Consider the following 21150-nt stretch of genomic DNA (forward strand, 5'->3'; position numbering starts at 1 on the left):
ACAAAAAAATAATGGCTCACAATCATTGAAGGAATTCTAATAGATTACACATAAACAAATTTTAATTACTTTGGACTTAACAGTCATATCTTATACAAAATAATGAATTTCAAATTTGATCACGTCTAGGAATTAAAACTGTTATCTATAAATTTATAATGGATTTTATGTTTGAGTGAATCAAAATTTTGTTTCGTCTAGGAATTAAAAATGTTTATCTACGAAATGATGTTAGTCATTAGGCAAAATTAGGCGCTAATATACTTATATTACTAGCTAACTATACTTTTCACAAAGTTGATACAAATTAAATTGCGTGAAATGTAATTGAGGTAAAAAGAAAAACAAAGTCAGAAAGCTTAAATCCTACCAAGCCTCGAGAGATAAGTTGAAATAAAAATAAGAAGCAAGTACATATGTAGATGTACATACATATACTATCGGTAAACATTAAGCCAGCGAGGGTTTCTATATAAAGACATTCAAAAGCTCGATATTGATATCAGTGAATGGGTGAGCACTGTAAACAAACAAACTTATTGTTCAACTGGAGCTAGTGAAGCATTATTTCCCCAAAAACAAGCCACATAGTTACCAATCTAAGTTCTGGTTCCTACGGAAATCGGTTAATGCTTGGCCCGTTGTCATCCCCGCGGGGCGTGAAAACCGATCTGACAAAAGTCGAATCACTCAGCACCGGCATGCAGACCGCGTAATGCCCCATGACAGGTGTCTGGCCCCATAACAGTCATCTGCGCAGCCCATCTACAATGGTTCCGAATTGAGGTTATTGAGTTATTTATCAGTAAAATATTAGTGAAAATAAGGCTAACTTATTTTGTATAAAATATTTTATAAAATATTAAAATGTTTTGTTTAACCCAATCAAAATAAAACAAATGTTTCTTTCAAAATAAAAGCAATTTGATACTTGGCATTTAGTCATTTTCGATTTTACCTTAAACGTCCTAATTAGCCAGCACCCAAATCATGTAATTTAAATTTAAACATACGCAATCGTATTTTTTATATGTGTAGGCCGATTAAGTATGAGAACGGCGCTAATCGGACGTCTATATTCTAAAGCTGCCGTAGGAAGAATTGATTTTTTATGTATTTCTCTCTGTTTTTCTCCAATATATATTATATCTTCTTTTTGGATCAATATTTTACGTTTCATGAAAATAGCATGAATAAATCGATAGCTGTTGTATGTGTGATCTGTTCATGTTAGAAAATATTGCCGATCGAACGACTATATCCTATATTCGCCATAGGAGCGACTGTTTTCTTTGGAAAAAAGTAATTTTCGAAAATTACGCGATTTAGGACGGTCAAAAAATATTTTATAAGACGGAATCTTTTAATGCAAAATATATTGTCTATAACAACCATAAATGGTCAAAAGGTCGACAATAACCAAAACATAAAAAAGCCGGTTTAACTATCCAAACAACTCTAACATATTTTTGTTTGCACCGAATCCTATCCTGTCTTAGCCGACCCACAGTGCCTGTCCCGAGGAATTTAACCCCAACTCGTCGGCTAGCTGAGTAATTTAATTTGAGTGCAGTGACAGCAGTTCTTCCACCAGCTTAGTTCCTGCTCGGAGCTCCGAGCTCCGGGAGTCCGTGTTCCCGACTCCTGTTCCCAGGTGTGGGCGTTGACACCTTCGTTGTTTGTTCGCTCACTACCTGGTTTGTTTGTGCTGGCCGTCTGTATGGTCTATGTGACAAACCCATCCATCTCAGACTTCTCGTTCTACCTATTTCCACTCCGAAACAGAGTTTGCTTCCCGTCTGCCAATTAACGTACTACGATTAAATGGGCGGAGAATTGCACCATCGCTTCAATGCCCATCATTTATTAAACATTTTAATTCCTCGGCAGCTGCAACTGCATGGGAATCCGCCGGAATCTGGAGCACCCGCTCCAAATTCAGCATTGACAATTTTATTTATGATGTCTCCGCTGCTTGCCGCTGCTCCGGTTCCAGTTGGCTGTCCAAAATAAACACGATTCCGCTCGGAGGCGGTGGCTGCACCCGAAACCCAATTGGGCAATTATAAATGGGCGCGATCGGCGATTCGGTCCGGGCTCTGTAAATGTTTTTCCCTGTCGCGCTCTTCGCTTGCCTCGACTTAATTTCTAGTTTATTTAATTTAACTTTTTCTGTTTGGACACCTGTCGCCAGCGATGGTTCTCATAAATCAACGACCAGGTCGATTACCCTCACTCTTAAAGGGAACAAAGACCAAATGCGTCTCTGATACGAAAATACGATTAGATGGTGCATAAAACTCCGACAGCTTTAAAAATTTCAATGCAATGAAATTGAATGGCGGTCATGTGAAATATTTATTAGTTAACTGATATATGTAGATGTAATTCCACATAAAAATAGAAAAGGGAAAATTTGTTTTTCTGAATAGAGAGAGATTAGTTTGGCTTTATTAATTTGTATGCCTTATTTGATCTTGTTTTCATTACCTTTTGGATTACATATTTGCAAATAGATATGTATTATTATTATGTATCAACGACTTGTGTAATAATCACTTAATATTTAACACAACTTTTCATTTAATACAACTAGTTTATCCAAGGATCACCCTGTAAAAATATCACAAGTTCTCTTGTTTTTGCCCATATTCCCTTTCTCTTATTACTGATAAGTGTAGAATGTGCTGATAAGACGATCGTTATTATCAGAGCTCAGTTCTGAAATCGCCGTGCTCGGTACCTGGCCTGTCTTTCAAAAGGGGCAGCGCACTCCAAGGCTAATTGGCCTGGCACGCAAATCCGTTTAGAACGCGCCGCCTGCCTTCCGACTTATAAGCATATATCGCCACAACGTTGCCCGATAAGTGTAATTACGATTGAGTCAGTTTTATAGTGAACCGTTAGCGCCCGAGTGGGTGAAATGTACACGACCGAGATGATGAGTCACATTGACCAGTACCTGCGCCGCATCATCGAGCTGCAGATTCGCGACGTGGTCAAGCAGAATCGCGACAAAGGTGAGCAATAGAAGATCACCTCGGACCCGCGACAAGGGTGGAAAACGCGTGAAAACCCGAAACGAAAATCCTGCGTGTGTGTGCAAATGATGTGAAGTATAATCTGCAGAAAAATAAAAGAGTTTGCCAAAAAATCAAAAGGCTGAAACGAGAAAATGGGCAAAAGGCGGAATGTTTAATGGGCGATTTTTAGTGCGGGAGCAGCCAAGAATCCAGTTTCGGGCTGCAAGGCGTGTCAGGATTGAAATCGAACCACCACCACCATACCCAGCAGCAGCAATAACAACGAAAACAGCCGCTCTGAGCCAATTTCGTTGGCCCTTTTCCTGGTTATTCCTGTTTGACTTCATTTTTACCCAGCTTTCGCCGCAGAATTTTGCATTTTGGAAGACAAAATGTCGACGCGCCGCAATTAACCAAGGACCTCAACGGTGAGTAATGCTCGCTCTCCCCCTTTCTCCACCTCTCTCTGCCGCCTTTCTCTCCGCGCCCCTGCCCCCCTCTTCTCCGTTCTTTGTTTTGGAAAACGCACGAACAAAAACAAATGCAGATGCATCCTCCGAAACGTTGACGTTTTGTTTTGCTCTTTACTTTTCTGTTTGGGCCGCCGGCTTCCGTTTTTTTAATGCGACACCCCAAACACACTCACAAACAATGTGACACTGCCACCCACCCGCTGGAAACTCCCACCCACGCACAGTTTTGGAAGCACTGCCTTTAAAAGTCCAGCCTTGAAGAAGTTTTTTTTCCAACATCTAAACTTTTATAAACACAAATTTTCTATTTTGAATTCCTTCTTATAAAAAAGAGATTAATATAATGGCTTATACCTGGTCCTAAAGTTTAAATCCAAAATATGTTTCTTCAACAAATACAAATAAATTTGAAAACAACTCCTCCTAAAGTTGTCAGATTCGTCAATCTTGGTTAAAGTTTATTACAAAAAATAATGGCTCACAATCATTGAAGGAATTCTAATAGATTACACATAAACAAATTTTAATTACTTTGGACTTAACAGTCATATCTTATACAAAATAATGAATTTCAAATTTGATCACGTCTAGGAATTAAAACTGTTATCTATAAATTTATAATGGATTTTATGTTTGAGTGAATCAAAATTTTGTTTCGTCTAGGAATTAAAAATGTTTATCTACGAAATGATGTTAGTCATTGGAAATTAGGCGCTAATATACTTATATTACTAGCTAACTATACTTTTCACAAAGTTGATACAAATTAAATTGCGTGAAATGTAATTGGGGTAAAAGAAAAACAAAGTCGAAGCTTAAATCCTACCAAGCCTCGAGATAAGTTGAAATAAAAATAAGAAGCAAGTACATATGTAGATGTACATACATATACTATCGGTAAACAGTAAGCCAGCGAGGGTTTCTATATAAAGACATTCAAAAGCTCGATATTGATATCAGTGAATGGGTGAGCACTGTAAACAAACAAACTTATTGTTCAACTGGAGCTAGTGAAGCATTATTTCCCCATAAACAAGCCACATAGTTACCAATCTAAGTTCTGGTTCCTACGGAAATCGGTTAATGCTTGGCCCGTTGTCATCCCCCCGGGGCGTGAAAACCGATCTGACAAAAGTCGAATCACTCAGCACCGGCATGCAGACCGCGTAATGCCCCATGACAGGTGTCTGGCCCCATAACAGTCATCTGCGCAGCCCATCTACAATGGTTCCGAATTGAGGTTATTGAGTTATTTATCAGTAAAATATTAGTGAAAATAATGCTAACTTATTTTGTATAAAATATTTTATAAAATATTAAAATGTTTTGTTTAACCCAATCAAAATAAAACAAATGTTTCTTTCAAAATAAAAGCAATTTGATACTTGGCATTTAGTCATTTTCGATTTTACCTTAAACGTCCTAATTAGCCAGCACCCAAATCATGTAATTTAAATTTAAACATACGCAATCGTATTTTTTATATGTGTAGGCCGATTAAGTATGAGAACGGCGCTAATCGGACGTCTATATTCTAAAGCTGCCGTAGGAAGAATTGATTTTTTATGTATTTCTCTCTGTTTTTCTCCAATATATCTTATATCTTCTTTTTGGATCAATATTTTACGTTTCATGAAAATAGCATGAATAAATCGATAGCTGTTGTATGTGTGATCTGTTCATGTTAGAAAATATTGCCGATCGAACGACTATATCCTATATTCGCCATAGGAGCGACTGTTTTCTTTGGAAAAAAAGTAATTTTCGAAAATTACGCGATTCAGGACGGTCAAAAAAATATTTTATAAGACGGAATCTTTTAATGCAAAATATATTGTCTATAACAACCATAAATGGTCAAAAGGTCGACAATAACCAAAACATAAAAAAGCCGGTTTAACTATCCAAACAACTCTAACATATTTTTGTTTGCACCGAATCCTATCCTGCCTTAGCCGACCCACAGTGCCTGTCCCGAGGAATTTAACCCCAACTCGTCGGCTAGCTGAGTAATTTAATTTGAGTGCAGTGACAGCAGTTCTTCCACCAGCTTAGTTCCTGCTCGGAGCTCCGAGCTCCGGGAGTCCCGTGTTCCCGACTCCTGTTCCCAGGTGTGGGCGTTGACACCTTCGTGGTTTGTTCGCTCACTACCTGGTTTGTTTGTGCTGGCCGTCTGTATGGTCTATGTGACAAACCCATCCATCTCAGACTTCTCGTTCTACCTATTTCCACTCCGAAACAGAGTTTGCTTCCCGTCTGCCAATTAACGTACTACGATTAAATGGGCGGAGAATTGCACCATCGCATCAATGCCCATCATTTATTAAACATTTTAATATCCTCGGCAGCTGCAACTGCATGGGAATCCGCCGGAATCTGGAGCACCCGCTCCAAATTCAGCATTGACAATTTTATTTATGATGTCTCCGCTGCTTGCCGCTGCTCCGGTTCCAGTTGGCTGTCCAAAATAAACACGATTCCGCTCGGAGGCGGTGGCTGCACCCGAAACCCAATTGGGCAATTATAAATGGGCGCGATCGGCGATTCGGTCCGGGCTCTGTAAATGTTTTTCCCTGTCGCGCTCTTCGCTTGCCTCGACTTAATTTCTAGTTTATTTAATTTAACTTTTTCTGTTTGGACACCTGTCGCCAGCGATGGTTCTCATAAATCAACGACCAGGTCGATTACCCTCACTCTTAAAGGGAACAAAGACCAAATGCGTCTCTGATACGAAAATACGATTAAATGGTGCATAAAACTCCGACAGCTTTAAAAATTTCAATGCAATGAAATTGAATGGCGGTCATGTGAAATATTTATTAGTTAACTGATATATGTAGATGTAATTCCACATAAAAATAGAAAAGGGAAAATTTGTTTTTCTGAATAGAGAGAGATTAGTTTGGCTTTATTAATTTGTATGCCTTATTTGATCTTGTTTTCATTACCTTTTGGATTACATATTTGCAAATAGATATGTATTATTATTATGTATCAACGACTTGTGTAATAATCACTTAATATTTAACACAACTTTTCATTTAATACAACTAGTTTATCCAAGGATCACCCTGTAAAAATATCACAAGTTCTCTTGTTTTTGCCCATATTCCCTTGCTCTCTTATTACTGATAAGTGTAGAATGTGCTGATAAGACGATCGTTATTATCAGAGCTCAGTTCTGAAATCGCCGTGCTCGGTACCTGGCCTGTCTTTCAAAAGGGGCAGCGCACTACCAAGGCTAATTGGCCTGGCACGCAAATCCGTTTAGAACGCGCCGCCTGCCTTCCGACTTATAAGCATATATCGCCACAACGTTGCCCGATAAGTGTAATTACGATTGAGTCAGTTTTATAGTGAACCGTTAGCGCCCGAGTGGGTGAAATGTACACGACGGAGATGATGAGTCACATTGACCAGTACCTGCGCCGCATCATCGAGCTGCAGATTCGCGACGTGGTCAAGCAGAATCGCGACAAAGGTGAGCAATAGAAGATCACCTCGGATCGGTTGGATGGGAATGGGTGGTGCTACAATTTCATCTGTTTACCGTGCGCTGAAATGTTGTGCGTCATGGGGCCCATGCACTCCACTCCCCAACTTCTGGTACGCCACCAGTGCTGCCGACTTAGCTATATATTGTCTCCCAACAAATTCTTTTCGAATTTATTGCAAACATTTACTTCTGAAAGTGAACTCAATAATGTTGTTTAAAAGTATCTACTATCTAATTCAGTATCTACCAGGTAAGGTAACGTAAATATTTTGGATATTTTGTCCAAATAACTAGTAAATAAAAACAAATTCAAAAGGAAAACATTATTTATACAAATTTTTAATAATTGGGATTGGTAAGGTTTAATATTTTAATAAAACATAGTACAATATAAGGTCTTAAATATTATTAATTTGAGATTAAGATAAGAATTACACATACCATTTAACAAATATGAGTAAATAAATGCCCCTTAAAGCTGTCCCATGAAGTTTATTCAAATGTAAATGTTTATCGTTAGGCAACTAGCATTTGACGACATCGACTGCCAATATTATTTGTACTAATGCCGCCCTTTGTTAAGTTTGGTTCCCGTTTAAATGGCCGATATCACTGTTCCCCGGCGATCGATCTCTGGTTTCGATTTTCAGGCAGGTGTGATTGCTCAGACCATTTTGCACTTCATAAAGTTTGTTGTAGTTCCCCGTGGGCCCACTGCTCTGACCGCACCTTGCTCAACGGAAATCGACTTGTTGAAAGTTTATTGATGGTTTCTCGTTGTTGTTGTTGTTGCTCTGCCTGTTGCGGCGAACTCTCTTTGTTTGTTTACTTATTTGTTTGCCTGCCTTCAAAGGCTTATCTCGAACGGTTCGACTGCATTTACTCATCCAGAAGACAATTCCTCGTACGCGTACTTTGTAAAGCCTCCGAGGCCCAATTGTTGTTTTGCAATCCTATGTAAGCACGCACTAAATATGCAATAAGGCAAATAAACAAATAAAATGAGTGTGCGTAATGAGACTTCCTCGTGATCTACTTAAACCATAAATGGAAATTTTTAGAGAATTCCTATTCGGGCAATGAAACTAATAATAAACAAGAAGAACGCTATAGTCGGGTGCCCCGACTATCAGATACCCGTTACTCAGGTAAAGGGAGTGCGAGGGAGATGGAGATAGAAACTTTGATCACGCATAACTTTTTAACGAATGGTCCGATTTGAAAAATTTCTTCTACATTTCGATAGGTATTGATAAACACAATAAAACTGCATTTTTATTTTTCCGAAATATTTAAATTTTTAAAATCGTATATAAGCGATTGTGGGCGTTAAAGGGGGCGTGGCACCTTTTTGAAGCAAACTTGCGCTGCGTAGGAACTCCTAGAATCTGCATGCAAAATGCCAATCTTCTAGCTTTTATAGTTTCCGAGATCTCAGCGTTCGTACGGACGGACAGACGGACAGACGGACATGGCTATATCGACTCGGCTAGTGACCCTGATCAAGAATATATATACTTTATAGGGTCGGAAACGCTTCCTTCTACCTGTTACATACTTTTGCACGAATACAATATACCCTTTTACTCTACGAGTAACGGGTATAATAAATCCAGAAAACACAAGTCACAAGAATTCTTTATAATTAATAATTTATTAAAAAAATGTTATTGTTTTTATTAAGAATGAATAAAAAACTCATTGAATGCTTTGGATTATTTTCATTATAATAAACAAGAAAGAAAGCCTTGTTTTATTTGCAGAATATTTTGTAAATTATATTCTCCAAAACCGGATCGGTTATTCATATAATGCATTCTTAATACTCATAAAAATCCAAATTCCTAACTTTAAAAACACCAAAGTTATGTCATTTCCAATCGTTCAGTTATATGGCAGCTATAGGATATAGTTGGCCTATCCTTATAAAATTTTCGGATTGATTGGCCAAAAATAAAACCCTTAAAGTTGGGATTAACTTTCTAACTTTACAAACACCAAAGTTATGGCATTTCCGATCAATCAGTTATATGGCGGCTATAGGATATAGTCAGCCGATCCTTATGAAATTTGGTAGGTCAGACTGATCGGCCAAAAATAAAACTCTTAGAAATTTCCCAACTTTAAAAACATCAAAGTTATGGCATTTCCGATCGTTCAGTTATATGGCAGCTATATGATATAGTGGCCCGATCCGGCTCGTTCCGACTTATATACTACCTGCAATAGAAAGACAACTTTTGGGAAAGTTTCAAACAGATAGCTTTAAAACTGAGGGACTAGTTTGCGTAGAAACGGACGGACGGACAGACGGACGGACAGACGGATGGACAGACGGACATGGCTAGATCGACTCTCCTGGTGATGCTGATCAGATATATATACTTTATAGGGTCGGAGATGTCTCCTTCACTGCGTTGCACACTTTTGACCAAAATTATAATACCCTCTGCAAGGGTATAAAAATAATAGTTCAATTATTGAAATAAAAGTGCAGAATGTTTAAACGGTTAAGCTAAATTTGAAAAATTTGTTGAAATTAATAACAAAACAAGAAAGGAAAGCTAACTTCGGGCGGAGCCGAAGTTGATATACCCTTGCAGAATACTCTGTAAATTATATTCTCCAAAATTATTCATATGATGCATTCTTAATACTCATAAAATCCCAACTTCCTAACTTTAAAAACACCAAAGTTATGACATTTCCAATCGTTCAGTTATATGGCAGCTATAGGATATAGTCGGCCGATCTTATGAAATTTGGTAGGTCGGATTGGCTGGCCAAATATAATACCCATAGAAAATGCCAACTTCCTAACTTTACAAACACCAAAGTTATGGCATTTCCGATCAATCAGTTATATGGCAGCTATAGGATATAGTCGGCCGATCCTTGTGAATTCGGCATGTCGGATTGATTAGCCAAATATAAAACCCATAGAAAATCCCAACATTCTAACTTTACAAACACCAAAGTTATGGCATTTCCGATCAATCAGTTATATGGCAGCTATAGGATATAGTCGGCCGATCCTTATGAAATTCGGCATGTCGGATTGATTAGCCAAATACAAAACCCATAGAAAATCACTTCCTAACTTTACAAACACCAAAGTTATGGCATTTCGATCGTTCAGTTATATGGCAGCTATAGGATATAGTCGGCCGATCGGCCGTTCCGACTTATATACTGCGTGCAAGGAAAGAAGGGTGTGTGCAAAGTTTCAATTCGATATCTTTAAAACTGAGAGACTAGTTCGCGTAGAAACAGACAGACGGACAGACAGACGGACAGACGGACAGACGGACAGCGGACAGACGGACAGACGGACAGACGGACATGGCTATATCAACTCAGGAGGTGATCAAGAATATATATACTTTATAGGGTCGGAGATGTCTCCTTCACTGCGTTGCCCTTTTGACCAAAATTATAATCTCTGCAAGGTATAATAAATTGTTCTAGGCCAAAAACAGATTCATATTTCAACTTTATGCAATCCTTTACACCTAATTTAACCCATAACGCCATACTTCCAATAACCTGATTTTAAAGTAGGGTTTACAATAGCCATGTTGCCTGTGTCCGCAAACTTGTAAATGCAGATTCAAATCATTTGACCTTCCCAAAGTGGACGCAATAAAATTGATTGCCCCGCCGAGATGTGAGTGAGAAAATTCCCAGACCAAAGTGCGGAACGTAAAACGATTCAAATGTTATACAAATTTTAAAGGTTCAAAACAAAAGCGTTTGGAGAATGCCCCCAATTTTAGTTTTAAAAAAAGAAAAAAACCCCGCCCCCACCTCCGTTGACACTTATAGAGAGCATATCCAGTGTATATCAATGCGCCGGTCGATAATTTATGCCAGCAATTAAGTGCTGGCCATTTGCCATGCAACTAAGTGGCAAATTGTTCGCAATTAGCGCGCATATTTATCCGTCGTACATACATATTTAATCCTCTCCAGCACCCAGCTTCTGTTTTTATTTCCAGTGACCTATAAATGTTCTTCGCCACCATTTCACTCTCGCTTTTCGGGATGCTCTAATTTATGAAAAGCCATTAAAAAATGATAATAAAAAATAAAGATAGAATGAACGAACGAACGCACGCACGCAGAATTTACAAAAGCCAAAACACGCTCATGTGCTCCATTTTCCAATAGCCAAATGCGAATATCTTCCCCTCTCTTTCACTAGGTGTATACTCCTCTCTTTCGTCAGCTTTAAAACACCTCTCTTTCTGGTGTTTGGTGAAATTGTGTCACCCAAGAAATGACGTTAATGACGCCGCTCGCATCCCTGACCTGGCTGAAATCCCCCTTTCCTCCTCCTCTTTTTTGCCAGCTGCTTTTGGCCCACTTCTTTTTCGGGCCGAGCGAGAGGGGTATGGCCTGCTCGAGAGAGACAGGGAGAGAGCTCTCGAGTCGTAGGAGAACCTGAACCTGTCGCTTTCTATTACTCCGAACGAAAATTTCGCACAATAAATTGCGTTTTGAGGTCAAGCGAATTAAACTCACCAATTGCCACGCCCACAATTGGTCGTCACAACTTGTTAAATACAATTAGATCAACAATTGTGACTCAGAGGCAATAAATTGGGACTTATTTATCTATTTTTTTACGTTATCGGAGTCAATACATTTCGATTGCAGCATTTCCTCGGGAAGTGACCTGAATTCCAGTTTGGTTCCTTTTAAAAGTTGCAAAAGTTTATAATTTGCATTTTCGTTATCGTTAAATAAATGCAGCCACTCTTCACCCTCCTTCTTTTTAGACTTTTGATGTCTGTCTGCTCCATTGTGCAAATATAATTAACATAACGTAAAGTAATCGCAACTTTTAAGCAAAGAAAAACGAAAATAAAAATCTTCGTTTAACTTTCTTTTGTGCGACGGTAGAGACGTAGACCGAGGCAGAGGCCTTGCCATTGTTGTCTTTGATTTCTTCTTCAAAAAGAAAAAGGCATTTAGCGCTTGCCGTTAACCGAGGGTTATTGTTGTACTCATATTTCGGGTTATTACTACAGACTTACTTACCATAGTTGAATTTTCCGTATAATTTTCCCAATTGACTGCCATCCATAGCACTTAACAAGAGTTTAATATATTTTATACCTTATACCTTATCTTTTAAAATAAATTTGACATTTTTTGATTCTTTAAATAATGTATTTTTTATAAATAAAATAATTTGTTAAAGACACTATTCCTAGGCATAAATTATCTAGTTTTTGCTAGAAATAAACAGTTGCATAAAGTTATACATAAATATTTGAACTATGTATGTACATATGTGTTTTTTTGTTATTTTAAGACCATATTTTACTCAAAAATGCCCTAGAAAGGTAATTTTAAAAATGATTATTCTTTATAATCGCTACAGGAATTAAAATGAGAGCTAGTATACAAAATGGGTATAGAACTAGTAAAAAGTAAGAGATCTGCTTACAATAGGACTAGACAGGGGCTAGACTAGACTTGCATTTAAACTAGATAGTTTCTAGTAACTAATATGAAAAATACAAGTTCAAGTCCAAGTTCCAACCGAATTTGGCTAATTGGAATCGGACTACACAGGGATTAACAAATGTTTACATGACAGAATAATAATATTAATAAATAGTTCAAAACTATTAACAAAGAAGTAGTGTGTCGTAAGTAAATTTAATTCGCTTTTAAAAATATTCATAACAAATCAGACCCTTTAGTATTTTTCTTACTGTCATTTATCCCCCTATCCATCCCCTATCCATCCCCCGCCCCCCGGTCAATTGCTGTCAAACTGCGAAATGGCTCTCTGTCCACTTTGGTGCTCCTATTTATTTGTTTGCCGACTAGTTTTGACAGCCTTTGTATTTGCACAGGCAACGATGACATCCATTAGAACCTGCAGCGAACGGAAAGTGTACACTTTGCTGCAAACAATGCGAACTACAGATTGAAAACACGAACTACAAACACTGTGTAAAAAGGCGCTGCGGACAGCTGACACATGCACCAACACATCGCAGACTTCACTCGCCCGCCCGCACTTGCAGATACAGATACACCATGTATCTGGGAGTGGAGTATTTTGAACTCGTGTAATCTCTGGCATTGTGCTGAGCTTTCCAGCTGCAAAATGTATAAAAAGTGGAAAAATGCGCTGAATTGGGTCACACTCGTTGGCTTTTATGCCAGCTTAGATTGTTGTCAATGCCTCCGCCTGCCGCCTGCAGGTTCCCAGCCGAGTGGAAACTTTTTTGACTAACTTTTCGAGAATCGGTTCTTTGAACTCCCAGGCCAAATAGACCCGTGCTCCACGAAAAAGTCGATTTTCCATTTTTAATGTAGTTACGATTTTGTCACTAACGAACAAGTATCAAAATTAAAATCAACAAAGAAGATTTACTTTGATTTAAACCCATTTATATGATTTTGATACCCTTACTTGTAGTTTAATAAATTTGCCAAAAAACAATGCATTAGCTCAGTGATATTTTGTCCAAGTAAGTTTGGAATCTCTAGGACAAACCAAACAATTGTATAATTTAAATAGTCAAATGAAATACAAATCATCTTAATAATTTTAATAATACATTTCTAAAAAGCAACATCAAAAATTCATAATTAAAGATATTTTCTCAAAGTGTATTTCTTCATTTTGAGATGTACTTTGGCGATCTAATTGTGGCTACTGAGCGAAATAACCACAAAAGCCAATTAAAGTCGAATTTCCTTCAGTCGGAAACGGAGTCGCGACAGAAACAGACTGACAATGTCCGGTGCAGACAGCTAACCATGGCCAAAGAAGATTGGCTGCAACCCGATGCAGCCCTCAAATGCCAGACAAAATATGAACCAAGCCAATGGCAAATATCAAGCTCAGGTGTATTGCTGCACAGGTAAACATCAACGCCCTTGTCAGAGTTCAATGTTTGCTCTTTTCGCTATTGCTTTTGCCTCGATAACAGTTCTTTTTCTGGTGACTTGTCAGCAAATCTCGTAATTTGTAATTGTGACCTTATGCACGGAGTATTTTAAAACTATGACTATCTTTGGCATCGCATTCATATTCTTAATTAAGATACAAAGAAAAAAATTGTAACTTTAAGTGACGTAAATAGTAACAATGCCATGACACAAAATGTATATGTATGTATTTATGTTCTTTAAAAAAAATCCACAAATGATTCCTGGAATAACAATAATGGATTGGTTTTATATAATTCTGACCTCATTTGTTTGAGTAGTTGTTTTATAACCAGAGGAAAAATGAGAGCGACGGTTTATACGGTGGACTTTGCAATCAAATAACAAGATAGAGTCAACACTTTCGGGAAGCGCTTGGAAACTTCGGTGATTTCCGTTTGTGTGAATGGTTTCGTTGTCAGCTCTTCCGCATGATATTGACATTGTGGCACTCAAAGTTCATAGCCCACAAAACCCATCTCTGGTGCCGTTTTCTCTGCCCCAGTCATTTCACATTTCGATGCGCTTGGGCTTTATAATTAAGAGAGAATCAGTGAGCTGTTGTTGATTATGCTCGCTTGATTTTTATCACTCAACTACAGGGTGCGTGTGTGTGTATCGTGCGTGCCGAAACGTCTTAACAATCTATTTTGGCCATAACGCGCAATTGGCACTCATTATCATAGTCACCCACTCCAGCTACCTCGCTGTCTGTTGTGGTGGGCCATAAAGACAAACAGTCACTTTATTTATTTTGGCCCCACTTCGGGTTTTCGCCGCTTGAGTGTGGTCAGGATCAAAAGTGCCCCGCAGCTCTGCTTATTTCCCACTTTATGCAAATTTATTGTCAAGCTAATGGGCGTATTTTGGTAATTGCTTGAGAACTTCTATGTTCTGATTTATCAGCATGTTCTTTTTTGAACTTGACATTTTCTACATACCCTGAGTTTTGAAGGTAAAAACTGCGATTCCCCTTTATAATTTTATAGTTTTTAACCCTTTACCTTCATTTTATGATTTTTGTAGTGCTTTAAAACTATAAGATTTCTTGAAATAATCATGATTTAAAATATCTTGTTAAAATCTGAATTAATACTTTCCCTGTTACGAAAATTAGTATTGTAATTATTTTAATTTAATATACTTAAATTTATTTTAACTTGAGTACGAGTAATAAATTTAAAATTTTAAATGATATAGTCTTTAGTAGGATGATATATACAAATATATTTTAGTTTACTGACCTTATTGATACGGTTAATGGATCAGATATGGACATTTACTAAAGACGAACATTTAGTTTCAAAGTAGTTAAGGGTACAAACATGAGCTTTTTGTGCGGAGTGTAAGGGGAAAGAGGGAGTGGCAGTTATGCATGCTAACCTTGCTGGCATTCAGAATTTTCGACATTTCAATTCCATTTCCCCTTAGGCCTGCTAATTCTGGTTCTCCCCCTCCTTCCTCATTCCTTTACTGGGGCATGCCCAGACGAGGAGTCATAACTCTCGGCTTTATGTTGGAGGTGCTTGGGAATCCGACATGCCTCAAGCATGACATAATAATGTCACCCCCATGGAGCCCTCCCCCATCTAACCTCCTCCATTTTCCCATATAAACACATATCTCCCTGTGAATAATTCGTCATCGCTGGCGTGTGTTGCCAAAGAAAAGAGAGTATCGTGTGTTCTTGGGGTATATGCTAAGTGGCTGTCGCTTTGGATCGGGGGGAATCGGGGATTAATATCGGTGGGAGGTTAAAGGGAGGAAGCATTAAGGGTGTTATCGGCTGAAAATTGGCTCCTCTACGTGTTTCGTTTGAATACGTTTGAATCAATTCGTTTTACTGGCGGGCAGTGATATAATACTCGAGTTTAGCATGCACAACAAAGCCCCACAGTTGGGTATATAATAATGTCATTCATGCATATATACATCTGTATAATGTATGCGGCTGTGCACTTGGAGAAATATGACTCAAACTGTTGCTTTCCTTTCGTTGGTTTATTAAAATTTAACATACATATAAGTGTACAATTAAAACCAAGTTTAAGATATGTAGCTTCGCATTTCCATTGAACATTACGCATTCGTGATTTTTTTGTAATTATTATTTTGTTTTTGGAATGATTATAAAATCTTTTGTTTTTAAGTCGTTACATTTCGCTTTGTTATCTTAAGTCGCAGTTTTCGAGAGCGACTTGTGTCGACCTCGGATGTGAGTAATTCAACGGCGAACGCAAGTGCCACTGTGGTTTTTAATTGCATTTCCGTTCTGTCTCCAAGCGATCTTCGTTCTCATTCCGATTCTCATGCTCCTCTCGATTATCTCTTTGCAGAAAGCGTCAAATCCATTCTGGGTCGCCACACAAAGATACTCGTCAAGTATATGGTCAAGTTGGAGACGAAAGGCGATAAAACGGAGAATCGTGTTCTGGTAAGTGAATCCCCTACCGAAGTTGGCTAATTGGCCTGGCTTTCGGCTGCTGCCAGCTACTTCAGATCTCGTGGACTCGAGATCCGCTGACGGCCAACAGACGCCGTCTGTCAGCGGCACAGATTCAAATTGCCGACTGCAGGCAGTCAGTGGTCCAATTTGGGCTTTGAAATTGCATCCACCCCAGCCTAATTGCTTCAAATTCGGAGGAGGCTACCGTTTCGCCTAAAGTACCATTTAGGTAATGAATATCTGCAGACATGCCTCGGCAGTTCTGTAATGTTGTCTGTCAATTGGACTTTTGAGAAGGTTTTTAATACGAAAAGCTGCAGTTTAGGATAAAAATGGATTTAATTTAATATTATGCAAATCATCAAAGGTTAATACTACCTGTTTTAAAGCAGGCCAAATTGTATAGTTAACAGTAGAAACATCTATTGCCATAGATTGTCAATAAATGAATAATATAGGGAAAGGTCTGTTTCGTTATTTGGTCATTAGCTTATAATTTCAATAGGTTAAAATTTAAGATTTAAAATGAAAGCAAATAATTTTTTTCTTTTGTAAAATAACTTTTTATAATAAATAAAAATAAATTAAAGATGTATTCCCTAACACCTGTTAAGTAAGCTGCAATTAGTTTCGGTTTTTTTTTTTATTGTAGAACACAGTAACGAGTATTTATACTATTGACACTCAAATTAAGAGTTTATTTAATATTTAAATGACTCTCCAGACGCTCCCTCTATCGTTTGAAACATATTTTTAGTGGAAAAAACTAGAGAAAAGTGGCCGGTTTTACTAAGGGACCGCTCCAACATAAAGACCTCTTTCTTGAGTTTTTATAAACAAATTGATTGTATAATGAAATATAAAAAAAAAATTAGTTTATTCATTCTTAGAATTTTTTTTACAAAACGTAAATAAATTATCGAATTCGATAAATAGCTATTATTTTTTATTTGTAATTACTTAGAATATGTTTTAATTATTTGAAACGTTTATTATAATTTGAATCAAAAAATCGTTAGCTTTTAAAACCAATGTGTTACCGAGTTCATGAGTATTGCACAGTCTTACTGGTCTATTAAGTTACCAACTTAGCTAATTCTTTTTCACATCACGATGGGGGCAACCGATTGCACCTGACCGTAGGCCAGCAACTGGCCCAGAACCGAAATTGATATTTTATAGCATACTTAGCGGCGGCGGGGCACGACTTTTCTCCCACCTGCACATTTCCTGGGGGCCGGGCTATGCTAATTTCATACCTGGCCACTTGTACGGCCGCTTAAAGAGCGCACACAGCTGGAAAATTGATTTGTGCAAGCGGCTTACAAGGTGGCAGAGACAAAGTGTTCAATTACCAAAGTCGATGGGGCCAACTCCTCCACCTCCTATTCGCCAACTCGTTCTGCTTGGCCTCTGCATCTTAGAACCTAAATGAATTAGTTGACGCACTTTGATTTGCCATTAAAAGCAACGAACTTTTCTCAATCAACTCTCGCTAGGCGAAAGCCAAATTGAGTTTTGAGTCTCCGTTTGTCGTGATAATGGAGTTACACTCCACTAACAGCCTACAGAATGCGCTCCATCTGCCCCTCCTCCTTGAAGTTTTAGCCTAGCATGTTGGCACGCATGTCTAGCCTGTGTTTTCTTTGCCAATTACAACACTTATCACTCATGTTTTGCAACTCCTCTCCTTCCGCAGGTTTTTACCCCCGTGAGGGTCTATTTGCTCAGTGCCAAAGTGCCCACCAAGGTGAGTTTTTGATCCATACATTATGCGTTATAATTACTAATTTCATATTTATTTTCCAGATCGAATGCCATTTTCACTACCTGGACATTGTGGGGGTCGAGAGCAAGAAGTCAACCCATTTCTCCATTGTCACCAGCGATCGGCCATACTCGTTTGTCACTACCGGCGATGCGGGCAATTTCAGCTCGGTAAGGCAAAACCACTTACTAGTTTGTATATGTAATATTCCATATGTAATTATCTTCATTTCGGTTGTGTTCATTCTGCAGAACGCTGATGTCATTCTGACTGATCTGGCCTCAGCCATCAAGCAGATATTCCCAACAGTTCCTCTAAAGTACATCATACGAAAGGTAAGTATTGACAATTAACGGTTGAAGGTTTATTAACGGAGTTTCAGTGAATTAGTTAACTTAAATATTTCATATTTAAAGTATTCTTTTTACTTAATGACTATCAGTAGGTTTTGGGTAAATACAAATTTTGTTGATTATATATGTTTGAATAAATTAGTCGGATAATAGCTTCAATAACAGATATAATAAGGTATGCCAACGCTATTTACAAATTCAACAAATAAATATTAATTTATTTCTTTTAAATAAAAATTTAGAATAGTTAAAACTGAGTTTATTATTTATATGGAAATAATAAGTCATTGAAGCTTTCGACAATCTAATCATCACTCCTATCCTTATTGCTTCTGTAAATTGAAATTATGACCCAACCCTTTAACCCATTGAGAGTCGTTTAGTGGAGCAGTATCGACCGCTGCTAGCCCACTGACTCACGTCTGGCTTTAATTAATGTTTAATTAAATATTTAGTGAGCAATTCTGTGTATCTGTTGTGGGTACTTGGGGACATGTACATATGTGGCATCTCACCCACTGTGTCAGCATGCCACCCCCGCCCCTTTTCCAATTAAGCCTTAAGTGCATAAACGTCGTCATCTGCGGGAGTTGGGGTTAATAATTCAATGCATTTGTAATGCTCCTGGCCTGAGTTTGTCGTACATTATGCTGGCTATGTTTATGCAAATCGACCGAGATCCGCCCACGAGGCACCCATGACTATGGACGAACCAAGGTTAGCCCATCCCATTGTTGCTGTTTTGCGACTTTTATCTAGCTATCCGACTGGGAAGTGGCAGCAACAATTGAAGCTACATGGCTTGGATAATTGCCGCAGGGCACGCGACCTGGGCGTCATCGGGTTGACGCCTTAAATGTACCCATCAAAATTCGCATTTAGCAAGAGTGTTAAGTGCGAGATTAAGTTTAAGCAGATTGTAGGCGAAGAAAGAAGGAGAGGAGCCGCTTTCGAGGAGTTTTGCTGGCAGTCCGAAAAGTTGCATTGTTCTTCTAGTTGGTCAACTTCAGCTACACAACAAAGGCGGACTCTTGAGACCTTTAACACACACTCCTAGAACTTTTTAAACAAATTGTTTGCATCAGGTCAGTGAACTGGTTCCCTCTACCCCCTCTTCTTTCAGATCGATATTCAGCCGCCGGAGCGGGAGATAATATTCTCTGAGGAATTTCGACCCTCCGATCCGCGAAATGTGGGTCCTTGTGGGGGATTCAGTGCCCAGTACGCCTGTATGTGCGATTTCCATGGCGTTCCGTATCGCGAGGAGGTGGCCTGGGATGTGGACACCATTTACCTGTCGCACGATACGCGAGTTCTCAACCTGCGCGACTTTGATCACCTGGAACCAAAGTGAGTTTTTCATTATAAATTGTAGTTTAAATATAATATCCTTGAATATTCATATTAGAGACTTGATGGCCATCGTTTCGGCGCTAGAGTACAACACGTTTTTTCGTGGCTTAAAGGCGGCTCACATGCGATTGTCCCACGAGACCCTGGAACGCATCCTGCACGTGCTTAAGCGTTCGATGTGGTTGGAGGAGCTGCATCTTGAGGCACTGGGCTTAAGGTAAGTTTGCCTAATACTACGATTCAAAAACATGTAATTAATAAACTCCTATCCATTTTGCAGATGGGATTTCCTAAACAAGTTATCGATATCTGTGATAACGAATAGCAATCCCGCCATTCGCACCATCGATCTGAGCCACAATATAATTGAGGATAAAGGTGCGTACTCAAATCCCGGGATGGCAATCAACTGCCCCGCCCCTGCTGACAGCGCTGTCCCAAAACTGCCACCGAGTTGTAATCGAGACCCGCCTCGTGTAATCCAATTAATCCAATTCTTGTCTACCTCTCTGCTATCGTTTCTCTTCCCCACTGTTTATATGTGTTGTCGTTTGTCGGTTTGCCATTTTCATTTGCGATTTGTGTAGGAGCAAGTTCATTGTGCGCCCTATTTGGAAAGATTGTACAAGGTTTGCAGCCACCAATAGACACCATAGCACCACAGCCATCTAAACAAAACTTAGTTATTGCATTATTGTTGTGTTACTGCTATATTGCCGTTAATGTTCTTCTTATTTTCCCTAAGTTTGCAATTTAATTGGTTGACTTGTGTGGCCATTGTCGAGCCACCAACATGATTTTGTTCAGATAGGATCAATGAGTCTATTTTTACTCTTCTCATCGACAATTGCCACATAGGTCTAAACTAATTTGCTAAGGAGTTCCCATACTTTATCGCCATTCTGGTCTTTAAACATTCTTCTCTATGTAAACTAAATTAAACAATTGGAACAATGAAACTTCAAGTATTCAAATTGTTTTACGATCATGCTTTTCATTCATTCAACAGTCGTTGTTTTTGGCCTATCTTGGAGAATACTAGTCTGCTAATAATATATGGTGTATTTTCTGGTTCAGGTGCCATTCATCTGGCCGGGCCCATAGCCAAGGTCTCCAAGGGTCTTTGCAAACTGGCCTTGGCCCATTGCGGACTAACTTCGAAGGGAGTCAACCAGATGTCGCACTCCCTGACGCTCAATCAAAGTATTGCCAACTCGCTCACGTATCTAGACTTAAGTGGTAATAGTCTCAAAGATGATATAACCGTAAGTACTTTAAACT

General features: G+C 38.6%; 1 protein-coding gene across 8 annotated transcripts in view; it reads left to right on the forward strand.

The window, feature by feature from the left end:
* The window catches only part of LOC108049630 (F-actin-uncapping protein LRRC16A), a 31800-nt gene that overhangs the window by 1271 nt on the left and 9379 nt on the right, over positions 1 to 21150 (forward strand). For 4 of the 8 annotated variants that reach the window (XR_006417762.1, XR_006417761.1, XM_044461744.1 and 1 more), the window contains exons 1-9: positions 6698 to 6977; positions 16286 to 16383; positions 18095 to 18145; positions 18205 to 18333; positions 18415 to 18498; positions 19640 to 19866; positions 19925 to 20086; positions 20150 to 20247; positions 20947 to 21134. Coding sequence is in view for 5 of the 8 variants with exons in the window: in XM_044461744.1 (XP_044317679.1) it covers positions 6881 to 6977; positions 16286 to 16383; positions 18095 to 18145; positions 18205 to 18333; positions 18415 to 18498; positions 19640 to 19866; positions 19925 to 20086; positions 20150 to 20247; positions 20947 to 21134 (1134 nt within the window). In the remaining 3 variants the exon portion in view is untranslated. Of the gene's footprint in view, positions 1 to 3234; positions 3452 to 6697; positions 6978 to 16285; positions 16384 to 18094; positions 18146 to 18204; positions 18334 to 18414; positions 18499 to 19639; positions 19867 to 19924; positions 20087 to 20149; positions 20248 to 20946; positions 21135 to 21150 lie in introns of those variants that run through there. The other 4 variants (XR_006417763.1, XM_044461745.1, XM_044461747.1 and 1 more) reach the window with 3 other exon arrangements.

The sequence above is a fragment of the Drosophila rhopaloa genome, unplaced genomic scaffold (assembly GCF_018152115.1).
Source record: "Drosophila rhopaloa isolate 14029-0021.01 unplaced genomic scaffold, ASM1815211v1 contig_69, whole genome shotgun sequence".
NCBI classification, from domain to species: domain Eukaryota; kingdom Metazoa; phylum Arthropoda; class Insecta; order Diptera; family Drosophilidae; genus Drosophila; species Drosophila rhopaloa.